Here is a 27850-nt window from a genome sequence, read left to right as displayed (position 1 = left end):
AAGTTAAAGGATACCGCGGGGGTCTCACTAACATACCAGCAGCAGCACAAGGAATCTGATTCTGCGTACAGCATCGACACCCTGAACCCAACACCACCTGTCCCCTTTTCGTCTCAGAGACAGCATGTCCTCTCCTTTTAGGTCCCAGGGTGGGAGAGCAGGGAGGACGCCGGGTGGAGGGTGACTGGTTGGCTGGGTGGGCAGGCGGCTTCACAGCACAGATCCTGTTCTTGTCCGAGCCTGCAGTGAGCGAGAGATTAAACATTCAGTTCACAGCTTCGGAAGGCCGACTGTTTCACAATCAACACCCGCTGTCTCGCCCCATGTCAGCGACCTGTTGCCACCTGATAGTCCTTCGCTGCAGGTGGCAGAGAGGCTGAAGAGAGAGAGAGAGAGAGAGAGCGAGAGAGAGAGAGAGAGACAGCCAGCGCAGGTGGACAAGAGGGACAACAGAGACAGGAAAATGGAGAATTTCCTGAGGGATAAAGATATTTGGATAGTGGGGAGTGTGTGTCTGGTGGCCACTTTCCTATGGAGAAGGCTGTGGAAATTATTTCCCGTAAAGAAGAGAGGAAGGACCACATCCTCAGCAGACACACAGGTAACAAGCAGAGATCGGGGACAGGCGGAGTCAGTGACATGCAAGACGTTCATTCAGTCTGAAAGAACAGCAGGAATGAAGGAAATATTTGTTTATGGAACTCAGCTGCCGCGCTGTGAACTATGGCAGCAGCAGGCCCGCCTAAACCGGAAGTAATGCATGTTATCAGCTTATCACCTGCAGAATGATGTCTGAATGGCAGAGTGATGAAACAGAGGAATGACACAGGCCGCTGCCTTTGGTGTATTTTGCTCCCTTTTGACAAGTGGTTGGTGCGCGCGCCCCATGTATGGAGGCTGTTTCCTCCAAGCGGGCGGCCCAGGTTCAAATCCGACCTGTGGCTCTTGGAAGGAGAGAGATGAAGATTTGATCACGTTTTTATCAAATATAGAGATGTTGCCTTAAATAAATAGAAAAATAATGTGATATCTAAGACACAGTTAATCAGCACCCTGTTAAATCTTTGCTCTTAATGTTGTTTCCAAAGTGAAGATCAGCCTTGACATCGGATCGTCATCCTCTTATTTTGTCCTGCAATCATTTAAAAGAAGAAGATAATTCTTCTGTCAGACGGTTAAGTGTGACCTTCATGGACTTAATTAAAGGAGCCAGCTCAAAGGAGCACGTTTTGTTTAGCGGTTAGATAGTGCGCCCTAAGTGCGGGGGCTACAGTCCTCGCAGCCATCCTAAATACATGTCCGAACCTCGATGTTTTTCGTCGTTTTCCTTCGATACGCTCTCCTCCTAATATTTCTTGCATTTCTCTACTTTCCTTTCAATAACGACACAAAATGGCCCCAAAATAAATCCGCTCATGGTGTTGAGTCTTTTCAAGCTGACAGGTCACTTATACGTCTACAGATTTAAAGAAATTGTGCAGGATTCAAACTTGGGAGGTGAACAGGAAAAGGGGTATAGATAATGGGTGGATGGAAAAAGGCATCAATATTTATTTCAGTCTTTTTCATAACTAGGTAGGATATGTAGAATAAGTAGGGTATCTGAAGACAAATTAAGCTATATACAAGCACAGGAAGTTGAATATATGAACAATATTTACAAGTATACATGAGCGGTTGTTGAACTGTGTAGATATTGCACGGAGTACTGCACATAAGGTTTTATCTGTAAGGTGATGGAACTTGTCCACTGATATGTTTCAAATGTTTTTTATTCTGCACTTGGGAGGCACCTGAGCTTTTTTTTTTCAGTATTTACGGCCCTCAGCCTTCTTGATAAAGCTCTGCAGTAGATGGAGTGCAAGATGGCGTTTTGGTTTTTATACCTCCAGTTTTAGAATATCTAGCAATGCTGATGTGATCTTCAGGTGTTTCTGGTGATGTGGAAACAGGGCCTCAGCGCTGGTCTTGTCCTGGATAAAGTAGAGAATTATTGACCAATCATGTCTGTGTGTAGCTGTTTTGCAGGCCTACTCTGTACTGCCATGAGAACTTGTAATGTGAAGTATCACTTGGTGTCTGCAACATTTCTGCTGTGGGGCTGAACTGGACATGTTTCTTTGAGAAAAACAATGCATCAACAACAGTGTTTGGCAGTATGTCATTCATCTGAAGAGCGTATGTGAGCTCAGGACAGTCAGTGGAAAACATCACGTCATCTCTCTCTGCGTCACAAACTTGTCACCAGCAGTGACATCTAAATTCTGTCAGGTACCACTTGGTTCCCTCACTCCATGAAGCCCAGGCTACACATACTTCAACCAGTAAAAAACTGTTTATTATGCAAACATAATCCAGCATGAAGCCAATGTAATTGACTCCTCATAAAGCGAGAGAGAGAGCCGTGGCGCTTTCAGCAGTTACAGGCTGTCAGTGTCAGCTCAATGTTTTATTAGTCTCAGTCTTCTTGCCTCAGCTGACAGCGGGCTCATTACTGCTGAATTTATAACTCTATTTGTCATCTTCACTGCCCCGTGAACTGTTTGTTTGTCAGCGAGGGTTTGAAGGTGAATAAAATCATCAGACGGGTTTAATTCTGTTTGATTGCGATCTGTCTAAGGTGCTGAAACAGCCGTGTTCCTCAGCGGACATCCGATTAACAAACGTTACTTCACCTATCTGTTGCTCTGTCTCATTTATGTCAAAGCTAGGGGAGGCGGTGGTCAAGTGGTTAGTTTGCGTGCCCATTGTACAGAGGCTACAGTCCTTGAAGCGGTCGGCCCGGGCTTCTTTCCCCAATCTCTCTCTCTGATTTCCCACTCTATCCACTGTCCTGTCCCTCCAATAGAGGCCCAAAAAGCCCCAAAATAAATCTAAGAAAAAGTTAATGTCCCCATTTATGTGGAAGCATTTTAAGATGAACTAGAAGAATCGTCTTCTTCCACACCTGCAGCATCCTGGTAATAATGAATTTCTCTAAAAAGAGGAAAATCAGTTCATGAGCATATGACAAGATTGATCTCGCTTTTTCTCTGTCCATTAGGCAGTCACTTTAAAAGAAAAAAGCTGATCGAAGCTGACATTTAGAGAGACGTGGGGTAAAACCCCGGACAATCAAGGTGCTGACATGCAGAAACAAAAACAACCTGCACCGTCATGCAAATAACCATTTCATTAGATTTTACAGTATAAGTGAGATTGCAGGGTGTATATACTCAGAATAAAAGCTGACATTAAGCAGTCTACCCCTGCACTTCATGTCAGTGTAGAAATGAATGATTACATATCTCTGAAATAAAAGTGTCACTGCCGTCATGTAAGATATGTAAAGTGGGATTTTCCTTCACCAACTACCTGGGTGCATGAAGAGTGAAAGGCTAGAAGAGACTCTGATGAAGGCCACAAGCCGAAACGTGTCGGTCTAATTTGTTAATAAAGTTGAGCTTCATACTACAAGTGTTACTGGAACTGTTTGACCTCATGTAAGATTTATAAGTAAGCAAACACAACTTTCAATAAAAATCTGTGCTGAGTTTAGACTGAGGTGGCATTTAACTGCCTAACCACTTCATCTGATGACAACAAGATCCCAATCTGTATTTTCTCAAAGCCTTTAAAAAATGTTTTTACTGTTACGAGGGCTCCTGGTTTGTATTCCCATCGGACAGGACCTCTCTGTGTGGAGTGTTCATGTTCTCCCCGTGCAGGTGTGAATGTGAGTGTGGCTTGTTGTCTGTCTCTATATGTCAGCCCTGTGATTGACTGGTGACCAGTCCTGGGTGTCTTCCGCCTCTCGCCCAATGACAGCCTGGATTGGCACCAGCCGCCCACGACCCCAAACACGAAAAGAGGATTAGAAAATGGATGGATAGTTACTGTTAAGTTTTTTTACTTTCTTGCCCATCCAGGTCGATATAGCTGATTATCAGGAGAACAGTTTTTTTAGTCTAGATTGTCACTATTTTATTGTTGCACAGAAAGCTGAGTATTTGTAAATGTGTGTAATTTATTGGGTTAAAATTAAACATAATTAAAGTGGTGGTGCACAATAACAGAGCAGCTGCTCGGTCCGGGTAAATGTGAAATGTTCCTTTTCCTCTCAATCAAAGCATTTAACAGGACACAAATCAATCTTGTTTTTGTACCGGGCTTGCACAGAGTAAACTGTAACTCGTGCTAATGCGTGTGAGCATGACTAATGTGAGAAGGGCTTCTCCTGCCTCAGATTCTCACGCTCACATTGCTCAGACAAAATTAGCACACAGACAAAATAAATGCGGACGGGACGGAGGAGGTGAGGAGTCAGTCATGGTTTTATGTAACAGATTGAAGGACTCGTGATGACAAATATGAACTAGATGAAATGTTTGTGTGATATTCAAACTACAAGTCTTAATATGGACAAAACTACAGATTGAAGTTAGTAAGAAGAAATGATTTCACTTCACTCACACAGCCCTATTTCTAAAATCTTGCAAAAATCTTCTGGTTTGCCAAAAACGTTTCACAAGGTGTTTTCAGAGTGCCCGTTCAAAGCGTGATATTGACGCCCCTGTGACGCCTCTACTTCAATCTGAATGTCTGGGGGGCAAAATCGGGGAAGGAAGTGATCCCCCTAGTTGGTAGAGTCGGTCGTCTCTCAATCGGAAAGGTTGGGGGTTCGATCCCCAGCTCCTGCAGCAACATGTCCGATGTGTCCTTGGGCAAGACAATTAACCCCAAGTTGCTCCCGCTGCTTTGTTGGCGGTGTGTGAATGTGTATGAATGGGATTAGTGACTTCTGATGGTCACTGTACACACAGTATCAGCCTCTGCCATCAGTGTGTGAATGTGTAGGTGTGACCCGCGGTGTGAAAGTGCTTTGAGTAGTCAGAAGACTAGAAAAGCTCTAAACAAGCTCAAGTCCATTTAGGTAAGGGATAGGCTGAGACAGAGGGGAAAGAACTATAGTGTGTGTGTGTGTGTGTGTGTGTGTGTGTGTGTGTGTGTGTGTGCATTTGTGTGTGTGTGGAGCTCCAGCTGTTTGATGTAGAGACGGAGGTGCTTGGTTTCGACTAAAGACACTTTACAAAAAGCAGGTAAAAGACCTTACTCTTTGTTAAACAAAGACCCAGCTTTAATCCACCATTAGCACAGCAATTAGCAACATTTAGCAAAGTTACAGTGGCATGAAAAAACGTCCTTTTAAGAAGCTGAAACCTCAAGTAGAAGCAGACTTCTGATGAACAGCCATCTGCTGAAACCACACCAGATTGAGACCATTGATTAATCTGTTATCCTCTTTTAACACATAGCACACAGAGCTCCTGAAAATATCCAGACATTTTCCAGGTAAGCTGCAATGTGTGAAGACAAACGGACAAATTTGTCACCCCGACTTTTGTCCTGCCGGCCCCCCTGGTAAATGATCCACGTGAAGTTGGGCTGATCCAATTAGTAAATACTTATAAAAATTCATCAAGGGCGAGTGGGCGGGGGTGAAGCTGTTTATAACCTGCTTTTATTGTAAGCAGAAATTCTTTCAGTTTGGGGGATGAAACCCTTTATTTTAAAACGATACCAAATACAGTGGAACCACTAAATTAAATCCTCGAATCTTAAAGGATTCTCTTATCAGAAAAAGTACATATTTGTGTCTGGCTTTTACTCCAAAAATGTTTAACCCATCCTATGAATCTTCTTAAAATGTTGACCTGCGATTGTAGAAACCCCATTGACGGTACCTTACCCAGTTTTACACCAATCAGTTAAACTGAAAGAGAAGGAAATTCATTTCTCATAAAGACATCAAGTTTTCTTGTAAGCTGCTTTTCTCTCTTGAGTTTTAGCTCGGCGCTCTTATCTCCTGTCTCGTCCTCTGTCTGTCTCTGGTATGAGGGCACGAGGGGGAATGTGCTGTTTTCGCCTGGACTCCTCTGGCTGCTCTGTTGGTGTCCACTTTCAGCCGTTTGCATAACTCATTACTGGCGCATTGCGGATACATACTGGAGTCAGTCAGTACAGGCAGCTCGATCACCTTACCCTGTTTTACTTTGGGAGAGGAGTTCTTCAGGTGAAATGATTTTGATCATTTTTGCCACATATTTTTGGCCGAGGCATTTATTGAGCAGCAATAAAACCACGATAAACAATTAAAGAAATATATTAAAAACCTATAATGAGATGTTTCTGTTGAGCTGTAATGCACCTTTAAGAAAAGCAGTGAGCCAAGTTAAACCAAGCCAATCAATAATGTCAGCACAGGCAGAAATACTGAGTTCAGTATTTTTGTTTTTTACAGCGTTTCCCTAGACTTAAAAAACAATGGATTGGTGTTGTGCACCTCATGTATGGAGGCTGTAGTCCTCGTTGCAGCAGCTGTGAATTCAGATCCAGCCTCGGCCCTTTGCTGCATGTCATCCCTAACTCTCTCCCCCGAACACTTCCTGTCTCTCTTTGTCTTTCCCATCCAGTAGAGGCAAGACAGTCGTTCATTTACAAGCTATTTGACTTCTGTCTGATACCGCTACGTCTTTTGACCCCGTGCAGCCCTCGCTTCAACCTCTTTTCTAAAATTGAATTGATTTGAATGGAAGTTACTGGAAGTTTTTGCAAACTGTACACTGGACATTTGTTGCAGCGTGCACAGTATGGCCTGTGTGGATGTACAGTTGATACATTTAACAAATAAGACTCAGGAGGTATCATCAGAAACTAGTAATATAAGCAGAAAAGTGTGAGTTGTCATGTGTAATTTTGACCAGCTAAGGTTGTCTCATTTGCCAGGTTGTGTTCCTAAAATGGTATTAAAAGTAGTTTTAAAACAATAGAAGCCTGGCGTTTGGGTTCTTTAGAGCGCAGACGCAGTGAATGGCAGCAGGAAGAGATAAAGCTGAATAAAACTTTAGGCCAACATCAAGTGACAGCTGGCAGACGGGTTCAGATTTGGGTGCAGTTAGTGTTTATGATTTGACACCATGTACCGCAGATCAAAACACGACAATCGTTAACAAGAGGGGGGGTTTGTGTGAAAAAATGTGTGCATGTAAGTGGGGGGGGGGGGGGGGGGGGAGGGGGTTAGTGGGTCAGAGTTAAGGGAAACCAGAGAACAGCTGAGTCGGACCCTTTTCCAAATGCTCAGCTGGTCATCAGCAGGTCCAGTGGACAGAGGAAGAGTCAGGGGTCTGTGGTGCTCTCCTGCCATCTAGTGGTAATGAGACAGTAATGCAACCCCCCCCCCCTTACCATTACAGTTCCATTGCTGCTGACATTTTCCAAAAAATATATAGCACTTTTTCCGACCTCTTCTAAAATAGTCACTGGCTTAGAACAGGTCTTGCCTATAGAGAGACCTGAACGGCGTCTTCTTCTTCTTCTTCCAAGACTCTTACCATCCCGTTTCTGTGTGTGTCTATTTGTGTGAGTGTTTTTTTTTGGGGGGGGGGGGGGGTTGGTGGGATCGACGGTAATTTCAGGAGGTCAGAGATCAACATTTACCCAGAATCCTCTTTCAAACAGTGCCACGCCCAGTTGTCTCTATGTTACATAACACTGACAGCAAGCAGCAAACTCAAGATAACAGAGGGAAGCTGTTTTGTGTGCATGTATTTTTGAATCTGGGTACATACTTGTGTAGCTTATGTAACATATTTACAAGCTTGGCCTTATAGCCTGCTCCAGTGCAAACACAAACACACACACATACACACACTTTGTGTACGTCAAACAGCGCCTCTTTTCCATGAAAGGAATTTTTCGGTGTATGTCCGAGGTCATAACAGAGCGAGAGCCGAACGGACGTTATCACAGCAGCTGAACTGTGAAAGTACAGACTGTCATCAGCCGGCGGTGACACGATTAGGTTTGTCAGATAGAAAAGCAGCAGGTGGAGCTGCAGAGATAATGTGCCGCCTTGTTTCCATTTCCATGAACTCGCCAGACAGACGGGCAGAGAGAGGATGAGTGTTGACTGTATGTATGTATGACTGTTTAAGGAATGCCCACTAAGATTTAAAGGAGGAATATGTCATTCTGACACCTAGTGTTTATAACTGGGTACTTCAGTCCAAATTCAAAACATTAGATCTGCCTCCTCCCTGGAGTCAGCACTCGCCATGTCGCTTCACTGTTTCACATATCTACTCGTAGAGCTTGTGAGAAGACTTTTTAGATCGGATACAATCACTTCTATCTGAACCAATTGCATCGCTTCAACACCTGTTAGTTTGCAGTCCACCTGGCAAACAGAGGGGCGTCCAAAACGGCCGTGTGGGGGTGCCTTAAAACCGCCTACCTTCTCTGGTCCAAAAAAACAGACTGGAATCTAAAGTTAGAAGGAGGACATACTGGCTGCATCCGAATTGCCAAGTACCTACTCAATCTGTCAGTAGGTAGTAGTCAGTATCTACTATCTGTGCTGTATACTGTTAGTACCTACTATTCAGTATGCACACACAGTAGGCAAATATTTGTTCCTGCTTCGTCTAATTCATTCAATATGGAAGTGACGTCATTTACGTTACCCGAACCGGCTGCATCCACCCGTTGTTTTTTTTTTGTTTAGCTTTATTCAAGAAGAGTAATGCACATATACAGTCAGGTAAAAAAAACAATATCACAATGTAAATCAAGTAAAAGACAGATTAAATAACTAAATAACATACAGTACATAAAGGAAAGAACAAATGAAAGACAGTAATATACAGAATATAAAATAAACCAATAAAGACACATTTAAATAGTGGAATCATTATTTAAATAGAGGGGGAAAGGTTTTATAATAATGCAGATATTTGTTATATTTTCTGTTGTTAATTAAAAGTAGTGATTTCAGTCGGGACTTTAATTCAAGATTAAAAATTGGTTCAATTAATCTACGCTCGTTTGTTTTGATTTGGAGGCGGACGTGAAGTGACGATTTACGTTTAATGTCGCACAGCATTGTGGGTGGTAAAATACAATTCATTTCCTGAAAGGATGCATCCGATCCATACTGCATGAAACCCGGAAGTTAGTATCCATGCTGAAATGTTCAGTACACTGAGGTGGACCCAAAAAATGCATACTGAATGACCACGAAAGTTCAGTCTACTGAAACTCCCTACTGAAAAGTACGTACTGCCTACTGAACTGTGGCTATTCAGAAACGGCCTATGGCTGCTGCATTGTTGTCAGAGAAGCCAGCACTTCAACATAGCATGTTTCCTTAATGTCTGATCATATAGTAGTCACTTTATCATTTAACTCGGTAGATATCTTACATAATGCTCCTATAAAAACAGTACAAACAGATGTACAGGACAAGATCAGCAAAGAGGTGAAATGTAGCGCTTTGTCCACAGGGGGCGCCAAAATCAGCACAAAAAGAAAGTTCTTCACAGGAGCTTGAAAGGGAGACCGTGCGACTTTTTGATCCAGTAGATGTCACCTTTGAGCACCAGCATGAAACCAAACAACTCGAGCTGTATGTTGTGCCAGCAGGCTAATGCCAGCGCTCTTTAGTTTGCTCGTATCCTCACGCTGCATGTAAATTTACAAGAAATGACTGTGATCTTAAAACGCTTACATAACATTCAAATAAGCAGTGAGTACAGTATGTTGTTTTTCTTTTCTCTAGTTGAAAAGCTCTGCAGACTGTTATAGATGTTAAACATCATCCTAGTAATGATATAAACAAAGAAGTTTTTTTGGGGGGGGCGTGGGGAGTTGTTCACCTGTGATCTGCCAAATGGCTTGGCATTTAGAGTCTGATCTGAAAGTGATGCTAGGCACTTTGTTGGCCATTAAAATGAAAACTACCGGTGGTAAAAATGGACGGTGGGCTTTTCAAGTTGACAGGGACCCTTTGACTGCAGTAATTTCAATTATTTTGGTGTCAGTGAGGCCGACGGGGCGAGTCATGACGATGGTATGATAAGTTCTTTGTGGGCATGGAGGCTATTTAAGGGGGGAAACCCTGGATGATTCAGGGGCCCCAGAGCTGGACCAGGGCCCTGTAGCATGCCTGAGATCAGTGAGCTGTTACTGAGCTGCTATCAGTTGGCCCAAAATTGCCAGGCAACATCGTTCAGACTTCAAAGCTCCACATTAGGGCTCCAGTGGGTGACGCCCCTGAGACTACATCCATGTTTTATACAGTCTATGAGATTTACACAAATTAACTTCTTCAGACTGAATCCGGCCGACATTAATACCAGACAAAATAAGTAAAAACTGCATGTTAAAACAGAAACAACCAACTTAACAAATTAGGTTTTCAGTCCAGCACAAATCATGATGGGAAAGGCGGCATGATGAGCGGTTACTGAAATAATAATCATAACTCAATTTGTATTGCACCTTTGCGCAAAATATACAACCCAAGTGCTGGAAAACACACATAATCATATAAAATATATATTTTTTTAAAGCAATAGAAAACCAAGAGCTTACTTTAACTTAAAGGCAGGGTTGGTAATTTCCTCCAGATCCACTTTTTAAGATTTTGGTTGAAATTGTCTTTAGGTGCTGACAGAAATTAATAACTCATAACTCTGAAAAAGGAACGAAGAAAATCTGTCATCTGTAAGAGTTGTTAAGCCTGTAAAAACTTTGACCAATGTGTGCCACGAGGTACCAATCTGATGAACCAATCACACGGCTCCCTGTCTCCCTGCTCGTTCTCTACCTCTTGTGTGCACTCGCCCACACTCAAAGTGCGTCACAGATGACAGAGTTTATACTGTGAGTTTACTTACAGCTGAATGAGACATGAAACGACGTAGTTTCTACACAATGCAAGAGATGAGCAGAGGTCGGCTTCTGGAGCAACGGCGCTCGTGCATTTAAGTGAGGGCTTTTGAGGGAGCACAGAGGGGAGGGGGTCGGTCTAGACGGAGCACTGAGGGAATGCTACTTTCAAAATCATGCTAGTTTTCCAAAATGACTTAATTTACAGCACACCACAGCAGCAGGCAGCCTGACGCTCCGCTTGTTGCATGTCACACAGTCTATTATTGTTTCTGCGGGATAAAGCATTTTGCATTCATGTTGCACTGCAGTGATATAGGATTATGGGACAGTCTGCGGCACTAGAATAAACATTATGTATTGTCTGTGTCTTCCTGCTGAGTAACTCTATATGCAGTGAAAGCAGCGAGGCTGCGTCAGTGTCATTCCTAAAAAGCTCCCCTATACCACGCCGGCTCTCAGTTTACCGTGTAACCTTTTCTGAAGGGATTTCAGGGATAGTCCAGCAGGGTACAGTTAAACCACCACCAGAGCCCGGCTAATCAACCATCTCCCCGCTCCTCCCACCATCGCTCTGTGGAGCATCTGTTTGGCAGGATTGCTTTGATCAGTTTTTAACTTTATTAGACGTACATCATATGTTCAGGACACATCAGTAAGTGTTGCATGATGTTAAAAATAGTAAATGCATGATGAAATAAACTATTGGATGGTGTGGAACAGAAGAAATGTGCAGCGACATTTCCTTTCAGTCAATTGTTTTTTTATGGTGCACCTACTAGAGCACTACAACCCTCATACAGTATCCTCAAAGGGTGCACTCATGCCAGGGAAAGTTGCCCCGTACCGAGCTTAGGCACAATTCTAGATCCCCCCTCAGGATTGTTGATGGACGGCCTGCCTCAACAACCCCCCCACTGTTCCCTATCCCTCTTCCTGCATCTTATCCCATCTCCCCCTATCCCTATTTTCAAGCCCGGCGCAGCTTTGGTCGATGGCTGTTCCGTCATGAGCCTGGATTTGCAAGAGTTTCCAAGATTTCTGCATGAAGTTTTTTTCTTACCACTGTAACTTTTGCTAAATGTTGCTAAAGCGCTACGCTCATGATGGATTAAGCCGGGTCTTTGTAATATAGCAATACGTAAGGTCTTTTACCTGCTTTTTGTAATGTGTCTCGAGATAACACTTGTTATGAATTGACACTATACAAATAAAGATTGATTGATTGATTGATAGTTTTATGGTTTAAAGATTAAGTTTTCATCCGCCTGTTAAGTTTCTCTCAGTTTTATGGATTGTTTTAGACTCTTTGAGCTCATTGTTTTGGTTTTGAGTCCCACAACCTGACTGTATTGACTCAGTCAGGTTTACAGCAGTAGTAGCAGCCATTTGTCGATGGTGAACATTTGCAGCAATTAGCAGCTCAAGAGTGAAAATTTTACAGATCTATATGCACAGTGAATATTGGACCTACATACCTCCAAATGAATGCTAATGTGCATCATGTCGACTAGATGTCTAAACAAGCAACAGGATGTTTGTCATATCAGCTTCATAAGGTGATAACATGTAGTGTTTATAGCTTGTCCCAATACCTCCAAGCGGCTGGGATGTTATTAAGGCTGCTTAAGGTGTGCAGTCCTCTAACTCTTAACTTCAAAGACAAACTTAATCAGCAAGTGTTCAATTGTTATCTGCAGTTTATTCTACCTTGCTTGTCTTATTTATTTATTGTGTATTTTATTTAATGGGGACGGATACAGTTCAAAGCTTGATCCAAAGGCAACTGGACTCGTTCCTTTAGTTCCTGAAGAAGCTTTCAGAGAAGAGGTCTTCAAGATCTTCCACCAGTTCAGTTGTCTTTGGATCAAGCTTTGAATTTACCATGACCTGCATGACTGAGAACCTACACAGATGACAGATACAATGTACAAAGACAAACTTAAAACGGCAATCCAATGCAAGATTAATTTATAGCAGATGCTGATTTGCAACATTTGTACCTAGAAGGGCTTTTGTGTAGATAAAAGATTAAAACAGTTAAAATGGAAAAAGAAAGAGTAAACTGGGAATACTCAACAGATTTGCCTTCTTAAAGATCCCATATTATGCCCTTTTTGGGGTTCGCATATTTAATCTATGTACTACTTTTGTACGTTCACAATAGCTAAAGTCCAAAAAAAGTGTCTGTTTTCATGTACTGCTCCTCCTTGCTCCCTCTCCGCTCTGAGTCCGTCAGCTACACTCTGCTGAGCCCACACTGTTAGACCCCACGTGGGCCAAGTCTGCTCTGATTGGTCTGCCGATCCGCTCTGTCGTTATTGGTCAGTTGCTCAGCACGCGTCTCAGAAATTTCAACATGAGCTGCTGGGCTTGCCACAATGAGCCAATGGGCTTAGATCAGTGATCTCACACTGACAAATTTTTATCGAGGGGGCTAGAACCGAGCGTTACATGCAGCTAATGCTACAGCTAACAGGAGGACATAGGACAAGCCGCGTTTCCGCGGACTTTGAATTTTTGCACATAGATGTGCCTAAACATGCACAGGACACTTGGGAAACACACTAAAGAGCATATAAAACCAGAAAAAGCATAATATGGGACCTTTAAGTACCAATAAATACACCTTGAACCTCGACATTTCACTAAAGAAAGCCCAATAGCTTTTAAGCATGATTGAAGGATCATGCCACTGAGTTGTGCTCAGGTTGGGAGCTATCTACTGTTTTCCTTTTTTGTTTTGTTTTGTTTAGTTTCTTCCATAAAATTGAGAAGTTTTGTTGTTTTTAAGAAGAGAAAAACGTTGTTAAAAAGTTAAGTTGCAAGCTAACAAGTTCACTGTATGTACTATGTTCTTTGGTGGGAATGGTCTGTGTTGACAGTAACAGTGCTGTGAAAAAGAATTTCCCCGTGGGGACAATAAAGTCTAAAGTTTAAAAGTCAAGGTAGTTTTTAGATCCTGTTCAAAACAAGGTCCAAAAAATAAATGAGGTAACTGCAGTGTCTTGTTTGTAGAGAAATGTTAGTGCTGTTTTGTGTTCATTATGCAAGCTAATGTTGGGCGTACTGGCCCTTTAAATCCCTTTAAATAAGTTATATATTGACGTAACAGTTGCAGTATATTTCATTGTCACTTGCTTGGTATTCATAATTGATCAAAAAAATATAACCGCCAGTGAGTTGGTTTGCAGAGCTTATTAAGAAAAGCTTTTACTGCCATTTATACATCAGGATATTTTGATATTATATTCTCAGACGTCCTGAGCAGAAGCGCTGTATGTTACCATGCAAGGCAGGGCTGACAAATTTTAAACCACAGCAGTAGCTCAAAATGCGCAAATTTTGAAATGACAGTCGGAAACCCCCCAAATGGGGCCCCATCTGACAGCACTCACTCTCATGTAGCACTTAATTAGCATCTCATGTATTACTAAAAAAACAGTGAAAACAGTTTGTCAATGAAAATCTCTTGAAAAACACCAAGAAAAAAGAAAATGAAGACAAATTCTCTGTCTTGGAGTTAAAAAAAAAAGAAAGAGGAAGAGCGTCACAACACTGCTGGATATGAAAGTGATTGGAGGGGCCTCCAATTAATTTTTGCCAAGGGCCCAAACAGATTCTAGAAGCACCACTGGTCCTGAGATTTCTCCTGTTGAGAGGCTGTTTCTTTGTGTTTTGATCTACATGTTTTTATTCTGGAGAATGCTTTGATTATTTTTGCAGACGTATCCCTTCAGTGATCTCCCTCTTCCATTCAGTTCACAAACATGTATTTCCACTCAAGGTCCTGCACGCTGTCTGCACTTCCCCAGTGTCCTCTTTCATTTTCACCTTCCTGGGTAAGATGGCTCCGGGGCCACGAGTGTTAAACCTGACAGCTGACGAGCCGTTTGTACTGGGAACAGTGCGAGGGACAAACAGAGAACAGGTCAGGTTTTTCCGTTGTTGACAGATGGGTGCCAGAATATATAGTCGCCGGCGCTTTGTCACCCTGCCTACTCCAGATACCAGCGTATACCGAGACGTGGAAACGTTTCAGGTCAATGTGTACAGTCGGACACGTCTCAGTACGTGTCAACCGTTTGTGTCTGCACACGAATGTGGACGTATGTGTGGTGACCGTGTACTGTATCTGTGTCACTTTGTCCCCTTTAATTCTTTAATTCTAAGCAGCAGCACATGTGCGATAAATCCTCCTCTCCTGTGTATCAACAGTTCTAAAGGTGTCAGAGGCATCACCTGTTGGATGCTCTCTTCCGTTGTCTTGTGCCTCACGTTGCACGGACGGTGAGACTTAATTAGAAATGTTGTAACCTTTTTCCGATCACTGGATGCCAGATGTCCATATCTTCACCTTTTCTATTCTGCTTCAGATGCAGAACACTACCTCATTTTATTTTCACTAATCCTTCAAACTCCAGCCAGTTTTGGTAACAGGCCGAAAATGACTTGACAAAAAATGTAAAGACTTTGATTCTTTGTCGTTTGGTGTTGTCACACAATAAATAAAGAAACTTATATGGTAAATATTGTTGACAAGGAACAGATGTTAACAAATATGGAATCAAACAAGTGTATATTTTAATTTTACAGCAAATGTAGCAAAACTATAACTTATTTTGGGATATTTAGTTTTAGAGATAGGACAGTGAATAAAGTTGGAATTCAGGGGAGAGAGAGTGAGTGGGGAATGACATTTTTGGGGGGTCGGATTTGAGCCTTGGCCGCCCGCTTAAGGCCCTGACACACCAAGGAGATCGTCGGCCGTCGGTCTTAGTTGGACCGTTCCGTTTCACATTTTTGGGTGTGAAAATGGTCTTCGACAAATAATTGATAAGCAAAGTGGCCAAAAAGATGGTACACAAAAAAAAATCTATGAAAGACACATTTGGAGAATTCAATTTCCCAACGCTACAAACAAACCTTATGAAAACCTTAAATTAATCTCTTTTTTTCTTTTTTTGGAAAAGGCCGAATCCTGAGTATTTGTGCCATTATGCAACGTTCTGCTGACACATCCTCTCTTCAAAACAGCTCCGCAGTGAGAAACGTTAGGCATTTGTCAGGGTTCAAAAATACCCACAATGCTTGTGTCTTTAACGGGGTCTGAGTGGTTGATAAAGTTTTTTGCGGCCTTGCACACGCTTGCACCTGTCAGCCCACTTCCTGCTGTGGGACAACATAAAAAGAAAAACAAAAGAACCACTTCTGAAAATAAGAGCCCTGTTTTGCAGAATACACCATGTGTGTTCAATCCAGGATTTCTGATTAAGCTGTGTGGATTTTCTTCATGATGAGATTTGGTGTGCTTCTTTATTCGCTGCACATTTTATGTGTTTGTCTTAGTTTTTACGGCGTCATATTTCAGTCTCGGATTCTTGGGATTCTGACACCTGACTGAAGGGCTTTTGAAGTGTCTCGAATGTCACATAGCAATCCTCTCCAGCATCCCCCCCCCCACCCTAATTCGCATCAATCCCCAACTGCACACTCGAGCCCCCAGCTCTTATCACTGGCCACCCAGCCCTTGACGTCCACAGGGGGCTGCACTTTAATTTGGACCACAGCCATTTGCTATTCTTAAAACTTGACTGTGAGGAGCAGATCTCTATTCTCCCTCTGCTTCTTGTCTCCTGCCTGCAGCTCTGTCTGCTGAAATGTTTTTTGTTCTTTGTTGCATCAAGCCTTCATGTAAGTGAACAGACTACAGAGAGCGAGAAAATATTTTGCTTCTGGTGAGGAGGACTGCTGTGAATCAGTCATGAATTCCAGCCTCGTCAACTCTTTGGCCAAAGTCTACGATCCAAACCCTCTTCATGGTCAGAAGCCGGGCGGAAGGAAGCTCTCTTTTAATGGCTCGGACAAGTCCTCATCTCCTTCTTCTTCTCCATCGGCTTCCCCCTCTCATGACATCGCCCTGCGCTGCATGGAGAACCGAATGGACTCCCTGACCTCCCAGATGGAGCGCTTGCTCAACATGCAGCAGATCGTCCTGACCCGGCTGGACGGCTTGTCCCAGGACGTCAGGGGGATGGGTCGGGATCTGGCCTCCATGCGCGAAGAAGGGCGACGTGGTTCCGGGGTGGAGGCGGCGTGCAGGGAGCTGTTTGGGGCCGTGGAGAGGGTCGGCGAGCGGGTGGAGAGTCAGGGGCGCAGGCTGGATGGGGTGGAGAAGCTGGTGGAGGGCACCCAGCAGGTGATCAGCTTCATTGGGGGGGTGGTGAAGGGCTCCAGGCTGGTGGAGCTGCTGTTCAAACAGCCTGCTAACAAGGCTGGCAAGAAGGTGAGAGGCTTAACAACATTACAAGAAAGATCTTCCAACAATAACCCCAACATCCAATATTTAGCTTGATGATCTGTTCTGATCTTCAAACACTGTTTTGAAAGGCACAATATAATTAATGGCGTCTGGTTCTGTGATAGAGATTTATTATATATTGTAGGTCTTACTTCCCTTGAAATGACTAACTGTCCTGTAAAAACTTCTATAAACAGCTTCTTTTATTTACTTCAGTCTATGAAATGACCCTGCCTTTATTTGGGACGGGCGTTGATATGAGACCGGAACAGTAAAGATGGGAAAAGACATGGAAAGACATTAAAATAAATTCAGTAAATCACTGATTTGATCTTGCTCTGTAAAGCAAACCTGCTTCACTACCTGCTAGTGTTTTAGTCAAGACCTACACTAACCGAGACCAAGACATACCCGAGACCGGAGTTCTCCGAGAGGGAGACAAGACCGAGACCAAGGCAGGGCGAGACAGAGTCAAGATCAAGACCATAAATATCGATGAAAAATCATCATCTTGTGTGCAGTGGTGCGTCACTCACTTACAACGTAACACCGGGAAGATTGCGGCCGTAACCGGGGGATAAAAATCAAACTACAAATGAATTGAAGTTATCTGTTCTTTTAGAAAGAGGCGATTTCCTGAGAATAAAAGTATTGATGTGGGCAAATAGCCTGTTAGTGGTGGTCTTGATGAGTCTTGATTTAAAATCCGGAGTTCGCCCAGTCAAAAAATGCTTTTGCTTCTGAGACTTTCAAAAAGTGGTCCTGAGAACAAGACCGATTTCGCATACTACAACACTATGACCTGCATACGAGCGTTATTCCGTCTTTCTTGGACACATGTTATAGTACATCTTTATTTTTTGTGTCGTGCTGCTTTTTCACCTTATTTTGGTTCCATAAACTATTTCAAACCTAAATGCAGAGGGTCCTATAAGGCTAGATGAAGGGACACAGCCTTAATGGGCCTTTCATTTGTTTTACGGTTTGCTTGCCATTCAATGGCAAAAAAAAATGCTATTTTTATGCAATAGTTTTTGATGGAACAGGGGCGAGAAAATTGAGGTTTTGCAGCCATATTTTTCCTTAATCCCATTGAGAGACGGAGATTTGTTGAGACTTGTTTGGCTCATATCAAGACCTTCACATTTTTTGCACCATAACCTTGACTTTCAGTACATTTGTGTAGCTCTTATTTTCTCTTAGCTCATAGTTTTTTCTTCATGACTTAAATCTAATTATCAGTTGATGTTTCTGCAAAATGGTCTCTTATAATTTCATGCCGATAAAGCATCAATTCGCATTGAGAGATTGGATTGAAGTGGATTGAAGATTTGGTCATCCTCTACATAGAAAACAAACAATCAACTCCTTGTTCCGCTCTCCCTGAACAGTGGGTCTTTTAGTATATTTTGGCAACATAGCGAGAGGTCGAATTGCATTTTTAATGGATGTGGTAGAAGCATTAAAAGGTTGTGAGTATCATCATCCTGAAGGGAAGTGTGAGCAGTTTGCAGTGACACCGAGACTCCGCTCTAAAACCCAAAGATTCTGCAGATAAAATACATCCAGTTCATCTTTAACTGGCGCCGGTGCAGGTTAACAAGTCCCTCTCGGCATGTGAAGCAGCTCACATTCCTCTTGTGTCTGATACGGCTCCTCGTGAATCTTTTATTAGCTCTGCTGTGCTCCAACATGTCGCTCTCTCTCTGTTATGTTAAGTAGTTTTCCTCTTTGCTGTGATTGTCATTTTGCCTCTGAGGTGCGAATGATTCGAGTCAGGCTGGTTATCTTATCAGAACTATATCTTTATCAGCGCTGGGTTGGTCTGCAGCATGCACCGTGTCACTTTGGGGGCTCGTGTGGCCATATAGGTGACATCGCTGCATTGATGGATTAAATGGTCTGTGTGTAGAGCCTCACGTAGTCTGTGTCAGTGTGTCAGTGACATGTTTATCGTCCTGGATTCTTCAAGCAATAGGAAGAATGTACAGATGCCTGTCGTGTAACTTTTACTGCCCCGTCTTTGCAGAATATCTCTGCATGCTTGAGTGAGATTTAATGTCTCACAAAAATGAAAGGTGCCAAGTTTTTAAAAAAAATTGGTGTCCGGTTAAGAGAACAGAATTACTTCACCAGACAGCCGCTGTCAGACTTTTTTTTAAAGACAGAGAAACTAACAGGGATGCATAAACCTTTTCTCAGTGTGTCAGTGTCATAAAGCGGCCTTAAGCGGCGAGTGGAAAAATAAAAATCTGACTTATTTTCTTAACTCTTTTTTTCCTCTCCCTTGTGTTTATGACTTGAGAACAAAAAGGTCGAGAAACATTTTTTATCCATGTGTGAATATCCACAGTTGGTTGAAAAAGTGTGACTAAAGGATTATTAATCCCACAAGGGAAAACACACACATAAACTGAAACACACACACACACATACACAAACAGGATCCTGTTGACATGCGCTAATGGAGAGGTGTCAGAGGGAGTAGGCTGCACATGAAAGAGCGCCCGAGTAGTTGCAGGTTCAGTGCCTTGCCCAAGGGCCTCTAAAGGCAGTGCTCAGGAAGTGATCTGGCACCTCTCAAGCTACCAGTCCACTTTCCAGACTGGGTCCGTATCAGGACTCGATCCAGTTCGGGATACACTTCGGTGTCCAATCCTTCCAGACTGAGCTATTGCCTGTACAATCAGATAGAAATGATCTGCCTTGTTGATCAATTTAAATGCATTTAGTATCAAAGAAATACAATTTTCTTCATGTTGAAGACAAGAAAAATAAATGCAGTCCTATTAGGACCATGGAGAGCGGTGCATTCCTGCAGCTTGTGGAGGAGTCATACAGTAACTCATTATTTTTTAACCTATTTAGAGAGATTTAAAAATGTTGTGTTTTAGAAAATCAAAAGACCCAAGGGCATCTTTTTTAATGCCTGACAAAACGTTTTATCCTCACCTGTTTTACAGATTCAACAAATTGTAAACCTTTTTCTCCCCGCTTTAAAGTCGGAAAGAAAGCAATTCCATCAGAATATGTGATGCCCTGGAATTTTATTTCTCACTCGTCTTTCTTAGAGTCATGCATCAAATGTCCCTTCCATTATATTGCATGTGAAAATGTGTTCATAAAGTAGTTTTCTGTGTCTTGTGGCTTGTCGGGTGCTACTCATGAGATGTGAGATTTCTCCTGAAGGAGGCGCCGAGCCTGTAAAACATCAAACAGCACTTAAGGGTTAGGGTTAGGGGTTGCTAGGGGTTACAGAAGCAACCACAGAAACTGGAACACTTCGGCTCAATCTCTGACTATTGTGAAGATGAAAACACAAATATAATTAACTGTTCCCATCCTGAATCAGACTCCTCCATCCATAACTACGGATTACACTTGACCCCTGTGACAAAAATATTGATTTAAAGCTCATTCAGGAGTTCTGAATTTCAAACCTCATCAACGTTTGTCCTTTTCTGTCACTTTATGGATCCGATGACTTACTCTGTGTTCTTTTTTCAACAAGGCAAAGGATGAGAAGGATAAAGCCAAACTGACCCTGAAGGGCTCGAAGGCCCAGAAGAAGAGGAAACCTCTGGACACATCAGGTAGGCTCCAACATCAAAATAGTCTTTTAGTGCAGAGACGTGCATGGCGCCATGGAGCTAAACAAATGTTGGATTTTTTTTCGAGAGAGACAATCGGTTTGTACACTTTGTTTTTCCCCCACATCAGACGCGTCCTTGCTCAGTGAGCCCGAGCTGCAGGAGCAGGTGGAAAAGCTCAACAGGCAGAACACGGAGCATTCCCAATATGGAAAAACAGAGTCCGACATCCAGAGAGGAGAGGACAGAGGGAGTGGAGGGAGAGGACAGGAGCCGCTGGAGCTGATCCTGGATGGACCACAGACCTCCGCAGCCCAGGCAGAGAGGAAGACGTCCACTGAGGAGAAAGAGGGAGAGGAAGGTGATGCCTCAGAGGAAGAGGAGGGAAAGGCAAACGATTTAAGTCAGGAACAGGCTGGAAAAGTGGAAGATGGAGGAAAGGAAGGAGAAGCAGAGGGGTCGTCGAAATCAGAAACAGCCTCGAGTGTCATCTCAGATATCTGCACGACCTCTCTTCTACCACAGGACAGGTACGTCTAGCCCATCACTTTTCATCCATACTTTCTACTACTATAACTGTGTTTGTATTTTTTTTCAAGTTAATTCTTAGGAGGAAGGAGAAGAAGAACTAAATATTCAAGTTTCGTTGTCTTTTCTTGCAATAACGTGCAGCTCTGAGGAGCTCGGCGACGTGGCCACTTGCAGTAAACGTCGCGTCGCAGAGGAAGACCCGGTGAAAGACGACCTGAAGAAAAGCCGAGTGGATGACAGTGAGGTCGGAAAAGCTGACGGACAGGTGGTGGAAGGGGGCGAGCAACAGGCCTCCAAATCTGACGGAGTAACAACAGAGGAGGAGGAGGAGGAGGAGAGGAAGGAGGGAGAGTCGGAACCGAAGGAATTCACAATCGGTGAGTTACGTATTCTGACAGAACATTTACACGGGGGAAAAGTCAACGTTTTGGACGGGTTTTTGCTACTTTTTTTTATTAAAGGCACAGTATGTAAATCCTGCCACCAGGGGGCTCTCAGTCAAAACAATAACACAAGATGACGTCAGGGCTGGCGGAGAATCATGGGAGTGATTCTTTCTACTACTCCCCCCAACCCCTGATGAAAACGTTCTCGACTGTAGTCAAGACGACTGTAGTCAAGACGACCGGGTGAAACAGACCTGAGGAAAGCTGCCGTACTGTTGTTGTATGTGCTGCTGTGATAAAAACGTCAGAGCATTATGAGGAAGTAAATCAGAGGAATGCATAGAGTAGATGAAAAAGCAAATTTTGACTTCTAAATTCAAAGATATCTGAAAACAATGTTGCTTTGTCATGATGCTTTGTCATGTTGCTTTGTCAGCTCTGGCCAGCTTTATTCACTTAAATTCCCCAAGTATTTAGATATTCACCATTTTAATTACATCAGGGTTTTTTTCATTGTAGAAAATCTGTCACTAAAATCAGACATCACGGCAAAGAGAAGACAAACAGACATCTGCTGTTTCTCAACATTTTGTCCCCATTTCCTCATCTTCTTCTTCTTCTTCTTCTTCTTCTGTGACGTTGGAGCAGCAAAACAGCTGAGTTACATCGTGTACCACTTGCATTAAAACACAAGAGAAGACAAAGCGCTCAAGTCCAGAAGTGATCAAAAAGTTGATCTAAATGCCTTCAGATTATACAAAAGACATGTCCATAAAAGATGCTTGCAGGACTCAGGGTTTGTGTTTTTTCTGGTCCTGTTTTGTAAGAATCCAGTGTTGTGCCATGTTCATCTGCAGCAGGCCTTTGTAGACCCCCCTCGGTTGTTAGCTGGTGACATTTGACCTTTTCGTTCCTCAGACTTTGGATCAGATCCAGTGTCATAACACCATGCCTGTGGGAGCGTCACTAACATGTCAGCGGACACAGCTGGCAGAGGAGATACTGAGACGTTGGCATGCTGCTATTTTAAACCACTTTGTTTCTGGGGAGGGGGGGGGGGGTCTGCCTCTGTCTCTGTCTCCTTCTCTTTTTCATAAACAACAGAAAATTCTTCTGTTTATTAATTTCATCCTTGTGTTCTTCTTCAGACTCGAGCCCTCCTCCTTTAGCACCTTTCGACCACCGCATTGTGACTCCCAAACCTCATCAGATCGCCACCATTTACACCATCAACAGAGACGAGGTGCTGGGAGGGTGAGTGAAAAAAGAGACCCTGGTCCCAGGAGTTTATATTCCCCTTTCACTGTTTACTGCCACATCCCATCATCAGACCTCCATAATGAAATAACAGAGAATCTCACACCCTGCGTCGTTCTTTTTCCAAGCGCTTTTGATTGCCCCCTAAAGGGCAGGTGATTGTGAGCCTCAAGGGGGGGGGGGGGGGTGGCACTTGTGAAAGAGTAGGTCTCTCTGATGTAATAGGCGAGTGCTAAATCCTGCCGCCTAGAGTGGAGATTACCCCTCAACACGCGAGCACATTTCTCACATCTCTGACATAATAGCTCAATATATAACCCTAATTACTGTGTGACTGAGGGCGCTTATTGTTGATGTAAGATGTGCCTCCAATTAATGAACTGTTTTTATAATGAAAACATCAGTTTTAAGTTTGAAAAAGTTAAATGATGGTTTTTAAAGGAAGAAAACAGCTTTTATACACAAGGGGAGGAGCCGGCCGTCCCGTCCATGTAAACACGGCTCAGACAACAACACAGCCAGCGGGACTCGAGCTTCTCCCTCATTGTAGACAGTCATGACTCAGATCATCTAATCCCGGCCCTCCTTCCATTCCCACGCTCTAATTATAAAACTAAAGGGGATTGTGCTTTTCGCGGTCTTAGCCCCGACTCTCTGGAATCAACTCACACACTCCATCAGATCTGCAGAACATTTGGACAGTTTGCAAGAAGCATCTAAAAACTCACCTGTGCAGACGAGCCTTCGTCCAACTCTCAAACCTTTCTAGAGCTTAAGTTTGTGTTTTGTGTTTGCCTGATCTTAACTTTTCCCCGCTTGACACCGTGATTCATTTCTGTAAATATTTTCTCTCAGTATGAATTCTTTGATTGCGTTTATTTGTGAGTGTTTTAAAACGTGCTATATAAATAAAGTTGTACTTACTTTCTTATATCCTGTACTCTGCTCCTTATTTCTTTTAGGGGACGTTTTGGACAAGTCCACAAGTGCACAGAAAACTCGACTGGCATGATGTTGGCCGCCAAGATCATCAAAGCCAGGAGCCAGAAAGAGAAGGTGCGCTAACGTTGGAGCAATGGATGCTTTGAAAAACTAAACAGAATAAATAAGCAGCGACCTCACAGCGAGGCCTCTTCCTGCAGATAGGATGCTAATTGATGCTTTATTTTCTTATTGCTCAGCAGCACAATAGATGATATATTTTAAGAACAGATTCAGCTCAGCAGCCTGGAGATGGTGTGTCAGCTGCACCGCGTCTTACTCATCACATAGCGATGTTGCAGACGTCAGATGCTGGATCATTGCTCTGTGGTTACATTATCAGCTGAGGTATTCAGAAAGCTCCGAGCCAACGCCAAAGAGAAACAAACAGATTGTGTTTGACAAAGCCCGCCAGACGCACGGACAAATCCTCGCCTGGCACATGTAGCCGTCACCGATCAATGTCTGTATTTGTTGCCTGTCGAAAGCGCGAGCAGATGACAGATGATGATTGTAGAAGAACTTTGCTTTTTTGGCACCGCTGAGCTGTGTGTGTCTTTTAAACCCTTGTAGGTGTTTTAATTTGGCTTGTTTTGCTCCGTCTGTCTCTCAGGACGTTGTGAGGAATGAGATCCAGGTGATGAACCAGCTGAACCACGCCAACCTCATCCAGCTGTACGCCGCCTTTGAGTCACGCCATGACATCATCCTGGTCATGGAATAGTAAGTCCAGATACCAACATTTGAGTGGATACACTGTGTGTCTGTCTGCCAATACAGCAAAGTTAAAAAAAAAGCCCTCTGTGACTGTGTCGTAGTGTGGAGGGAGGGGAACTATTCGACCGCATCATCGATGAGAACTACAACCTGACGGAGCTGGACACGGTGCTGTTCATCCGCCAGATCTGTGAAGGGCTGCAGTACATGCACAAGATGTACATCCTCCATCTTGATCTCAAGGTAAAAAAACAACTTCCTGTCAGATCTCATACTTTAGCAGTCATAGAACCAAAAAAAAAAGATGTGAGTTCTCCTGCATGTGTTGAAGAAAAAGGGTGAAAGGGCGCCCCTTTGTGGGCAAAACCACAAAGTCTGAAAGAACCAATCCAGCTTCATGTACAGAGCACTTTATTCTCTTTCAGCCGGAGAACATTCTTTGTGTCAGCCGAGCCACAAACAAGATCAAAATCATCGACTTCGGCCTGGCCAGGAGGTAAAAACTTGATCCTCTATTTACACTTCAAAGCTTTATTGGCTCATCTTTAAAATCCGTTTTTCTTAAATCTCATTGTGTATTCTGCGTTCCTGCTCCGGTCTCTTTGACAGGTACAAACCCCGGGAAAAGCTCAGGGTCAACTTTGGAACTCCTGAATTTTTGGCCCCTGAAGTCATCAACTACGAGTTTGTGTCATTCCCCACGGACATGTGGAGCCTCGGCGTCATCACCTACATGCTGTGAGTAGTGCTAAAGTAGAGTACTCACAGGAAAACGCTGATGTACCTTTACTCTACTTGAGTATTCCTTCATTATGCTAGTATTAAGGCCTCAATAAGGGGGAAAAAATCTGAGATTACGAGATTAAAGTCGTAAATTTACTAGAATAAAGTTGTTATTTTGCGATGAACGTGGAGCATCTTGTGAAGTTATACTTCCAAAGAGGCCTGACTTTCCTGTTTCTGCCGGTCCAGGCTCAGCGGCCTCTCTCCGTTTCTTGGCGATGACGACAACGAGACGCTGAACAACATCCTGGCCTGTCAGTGGAACTTTGAGGAGGAGGAGTTCACGGACATCTCAGACGAGGCCAAAGACTTCATCACCCGGCTGCTGGTGAAGAGCAAGAGCTGGAGGATGAGTGCGGCAGAGTCCCTCAGACACCCCTGGCTGTCAGACCGGAGTCTGCACTATCGGCTAAATCAGAAGGTAAACAACACGCTTCATTAAAGGGACAAAGGGGTGATTTGGTCTGGAGATGATTTGACCAAGCCCCTCTCTAGAAGGGGCTCGGCTTTTAAAGCTACAGAAACAGAAACAGCCTGTTCTGAGCAGGGCTGAAAATGAGGGGTTGATAGGCATGATCAAATACAGGATCAGAGTTGATTTAGAACAAGAAACTTCACACATGTTTTGGGGCTCTTAGACTTATTTAAACTAATTGAAAAGGATATGTGACCTTTAAATGACAATTAAGGTTTCACTGATGTAATAATAGTGAGATATTGTGTCATTTTCTGGTAGACTTTTATACAATGTGACATCAACTGCCCCCTGCTGGTCATTAGAGGAAATGCACATTTATTGCACAAACACACATCGGCCTCACTTTTCAAAAATAGAGGCTACAACAACGTCTTCTATTTCAGTGGTTCTCAACTGGTCTAGCCTAAGGACCCACCACCAACTCCCTCATTTAAATCGCGACCTAAATTTCTGATATTTTTTTCAACCAATGACATTTATAGAATGAGAAAATGTGCAGTTTGGACCTCAGATGGTACGAAACATGTGATGGGATAAAGAGAAGGAACAAAACCAGAATGTTTAAAGAGCGCTTCATAGACTTTTGGACACTTTCTTTTTTCCAGTCACATGTTCGCGCCCCACTGAAAATGGCTCTGCGACCCCACTTTTGGGTCCCGACCCACCAGTTGAGAACCACTGTTCTATTTAATCCATGCAATAAACAGCCATAGTGTGTTGTATTAGGTTTACAGAAACGATTATATGTTATATATTATATTATATATATATAATATATATTATATTATCAACATTATGATGGACTAGTGTTCAGACTGTATCTGTCACAGTGCATTCATTCAGTGAATCTTCTCTCATTGCAGAAAAACAAGTGCCACTCCACACATGCTCCTCCTCCAGAGAGCTCAACAGGTAAGAGGAACATTTTCCCGTGAACACGTTTTAAAACCAGAAGAGATTGCTTCCTTTATTTACAAATTTCAAAACTGACATGTGCCTCTTTTCCTGCCTCCCTCCCAGAAACACTGTGAGGCCCTCAGCATGCCTTTAGACAATGTAGGGCCCTGGGGCCCGACACTGGACCAATGCTGCTGTACCCGTATGGCTACTGGAAATCAACTCTCTGCCTCGCATCCTGGTGTTAGCTTAGCTCCGCAGCTTCAGCTCTGACCGTCATCGTGTTAGGCCCGCAGAAGATAAACAGACTTAAAAAAACAAACAATCAGGCACAAGGAACCTTCCAGCGTTGTCACCGTCATGCAGAGTGAAAAAACTCCACTCTGAACCTGGAGGACTCTTCATAACTCTCAGATGGTGCCGTTAGTGAGGTCAAAGAACCCGTCGTTCTGTAATGTGGAAACCAAACTAGCAGAGACCGAAGGCCTGAACTGCTCCACAAAACTTCCACATGTATGCATAAGAAGTTAAAGTCCCCGTGAAATAAAAATAAAAAACATACTCCAGGTTAATTAATCCGCCATTATCTGCCAAATAAATTTCAATAAAGCATGATCTGATTTTTATCTAAATAACTGGATTTTCTCTTCCTGTAAAACATTTCTAATGTCTGATGACTCATCCTGCACTAAGGGGGCGTTTACTAACTTTTTCAACCAATTTAAATTTACCCCTGGCGTATTTTTCAGGGGCAGAAAAGCGCTGGCTGTGTGCTCTGGAGAACTTGCATGAAGCGTTTGTGCATTGAGAGGAAAAGCACTGAACGTCCGTCCTGTCTCTATGACAACAGCCTGTTGACAACAGCCGCTGTATGACCGACACTGCTCCGCTACTTTTTACTCTATGTTCTTTTATTTGAGATCGTTTATAAACCGATCAGACACGGAGCGAGGAGGATATTAGTACAAGACACGATCCTTTGAGGGAATATCAAACATTTGGAAAAAAAAGCCCGGTGATGTCATCAGCGCCTTTCTGAAAAGGTGAAAGATTATCGATTTGAGCGCTCGGAGCGGCCGCACTGAAAAGGTGGAGCGCTGTGGAAACAAGACCCTGGGGGCTGCGCTTGTTCTCCAAGGGGCCGCTTTCTGCCGCAAACGCTCTGATGGCGCTCAAGAGAAAGAATCGCAAAGTGGACACGGGGCCTACCAATCAAATCAAA

The 27850-nt window shown here is 43.3% G+C and overlaps 1 protein-coding gene and 1 long non-coding RNA gene across 4 annotated transcripts in view; one reads left to right on the top strand and one right to left on the bottom strand.

Moving 5' to 3' along the window:
* Positions 1-27188, top strand: part of mylk4b (myosin light chain kinase family, member 4b) — a 38818-nt gene extending 11630 nt beyond the window's left edge. The window contains exons 1-13 of one of the 3 annotated variants that reach the window (XM_061034281.1): positions 149-601; positions 20520-20601; positions 20729-21128; positions 21271-21506; positions 22664-22769; positions 23735-23828; positions 24367-24476; positions 24572-24713; positions 24896-24966; positions 25080-25208; positions 25443-25674; positions 26595-26643; positions 26752-27188. In XM_061034281.1, coding sequence (XP_060890264.1) covers positions 464-601; positions 20520-20601; positions 20729-21128; positions 21271-21506; positions 22664-22769; positions 23735-23828; positions 24367-24476; positions 24572-24713; positions 24896-24966; positions 25080-25208; positions 25443-25674; positions 26595-26643; positions 26752-26762 — 1800 coding nt within the window. In that variant the 5' untranslated portion in view covers positions 149-463 and the 3' untranslated portion in view covers positions 26763-27188. Of the gene's footprint in view, positions 1-148; positions 602-16278; positions 16994-20519; positions 20602-20728; positions 21129-21270; positions 21507-22663; positions 22770-23734; positions 23829-24366; positions 24477-24571; positions 24714-24895; positions 24967-25079; positions 25209-25442; positions 25675-26594; positions 26644-26751 lie in introns of those variants that run through there. The other 2 variants (XM_061034279.1, XM_061034280.1) reach the window with 2 other exon arrangements.
* LOC132972128 (uncharacterized) lies at positions 8881-9252 on the bottom strand. The gene is made up of 2 exons (XR_009672876.1): positions 9053-9252; positions 8881-9001 (listed from the first exon to the last, which is right to left on the bottom strand). It is a non-coding gene; the product is annotated as an uncharacterized LOC132972128 (long non-coding RNA).
* Positions 27189-27850: the final 662 nt, after the last annotated feature.

Source organism: Labrus mixtus, chromosome 3 (assembly GCF_963584025.1).
Source record: "Labrus mixtus chromosome 3, fLabMix1.1, whole genome shotgun sequence".
Lineage (NCBI taxonomy): Eukaryota > Metazoa > Chordata > Actinopteri > Labriformes > Labridae > Labrus > Labrus mixtus.
This window is presented reverse-complemented; position numbering and strand designations above follow the sequence as displayed.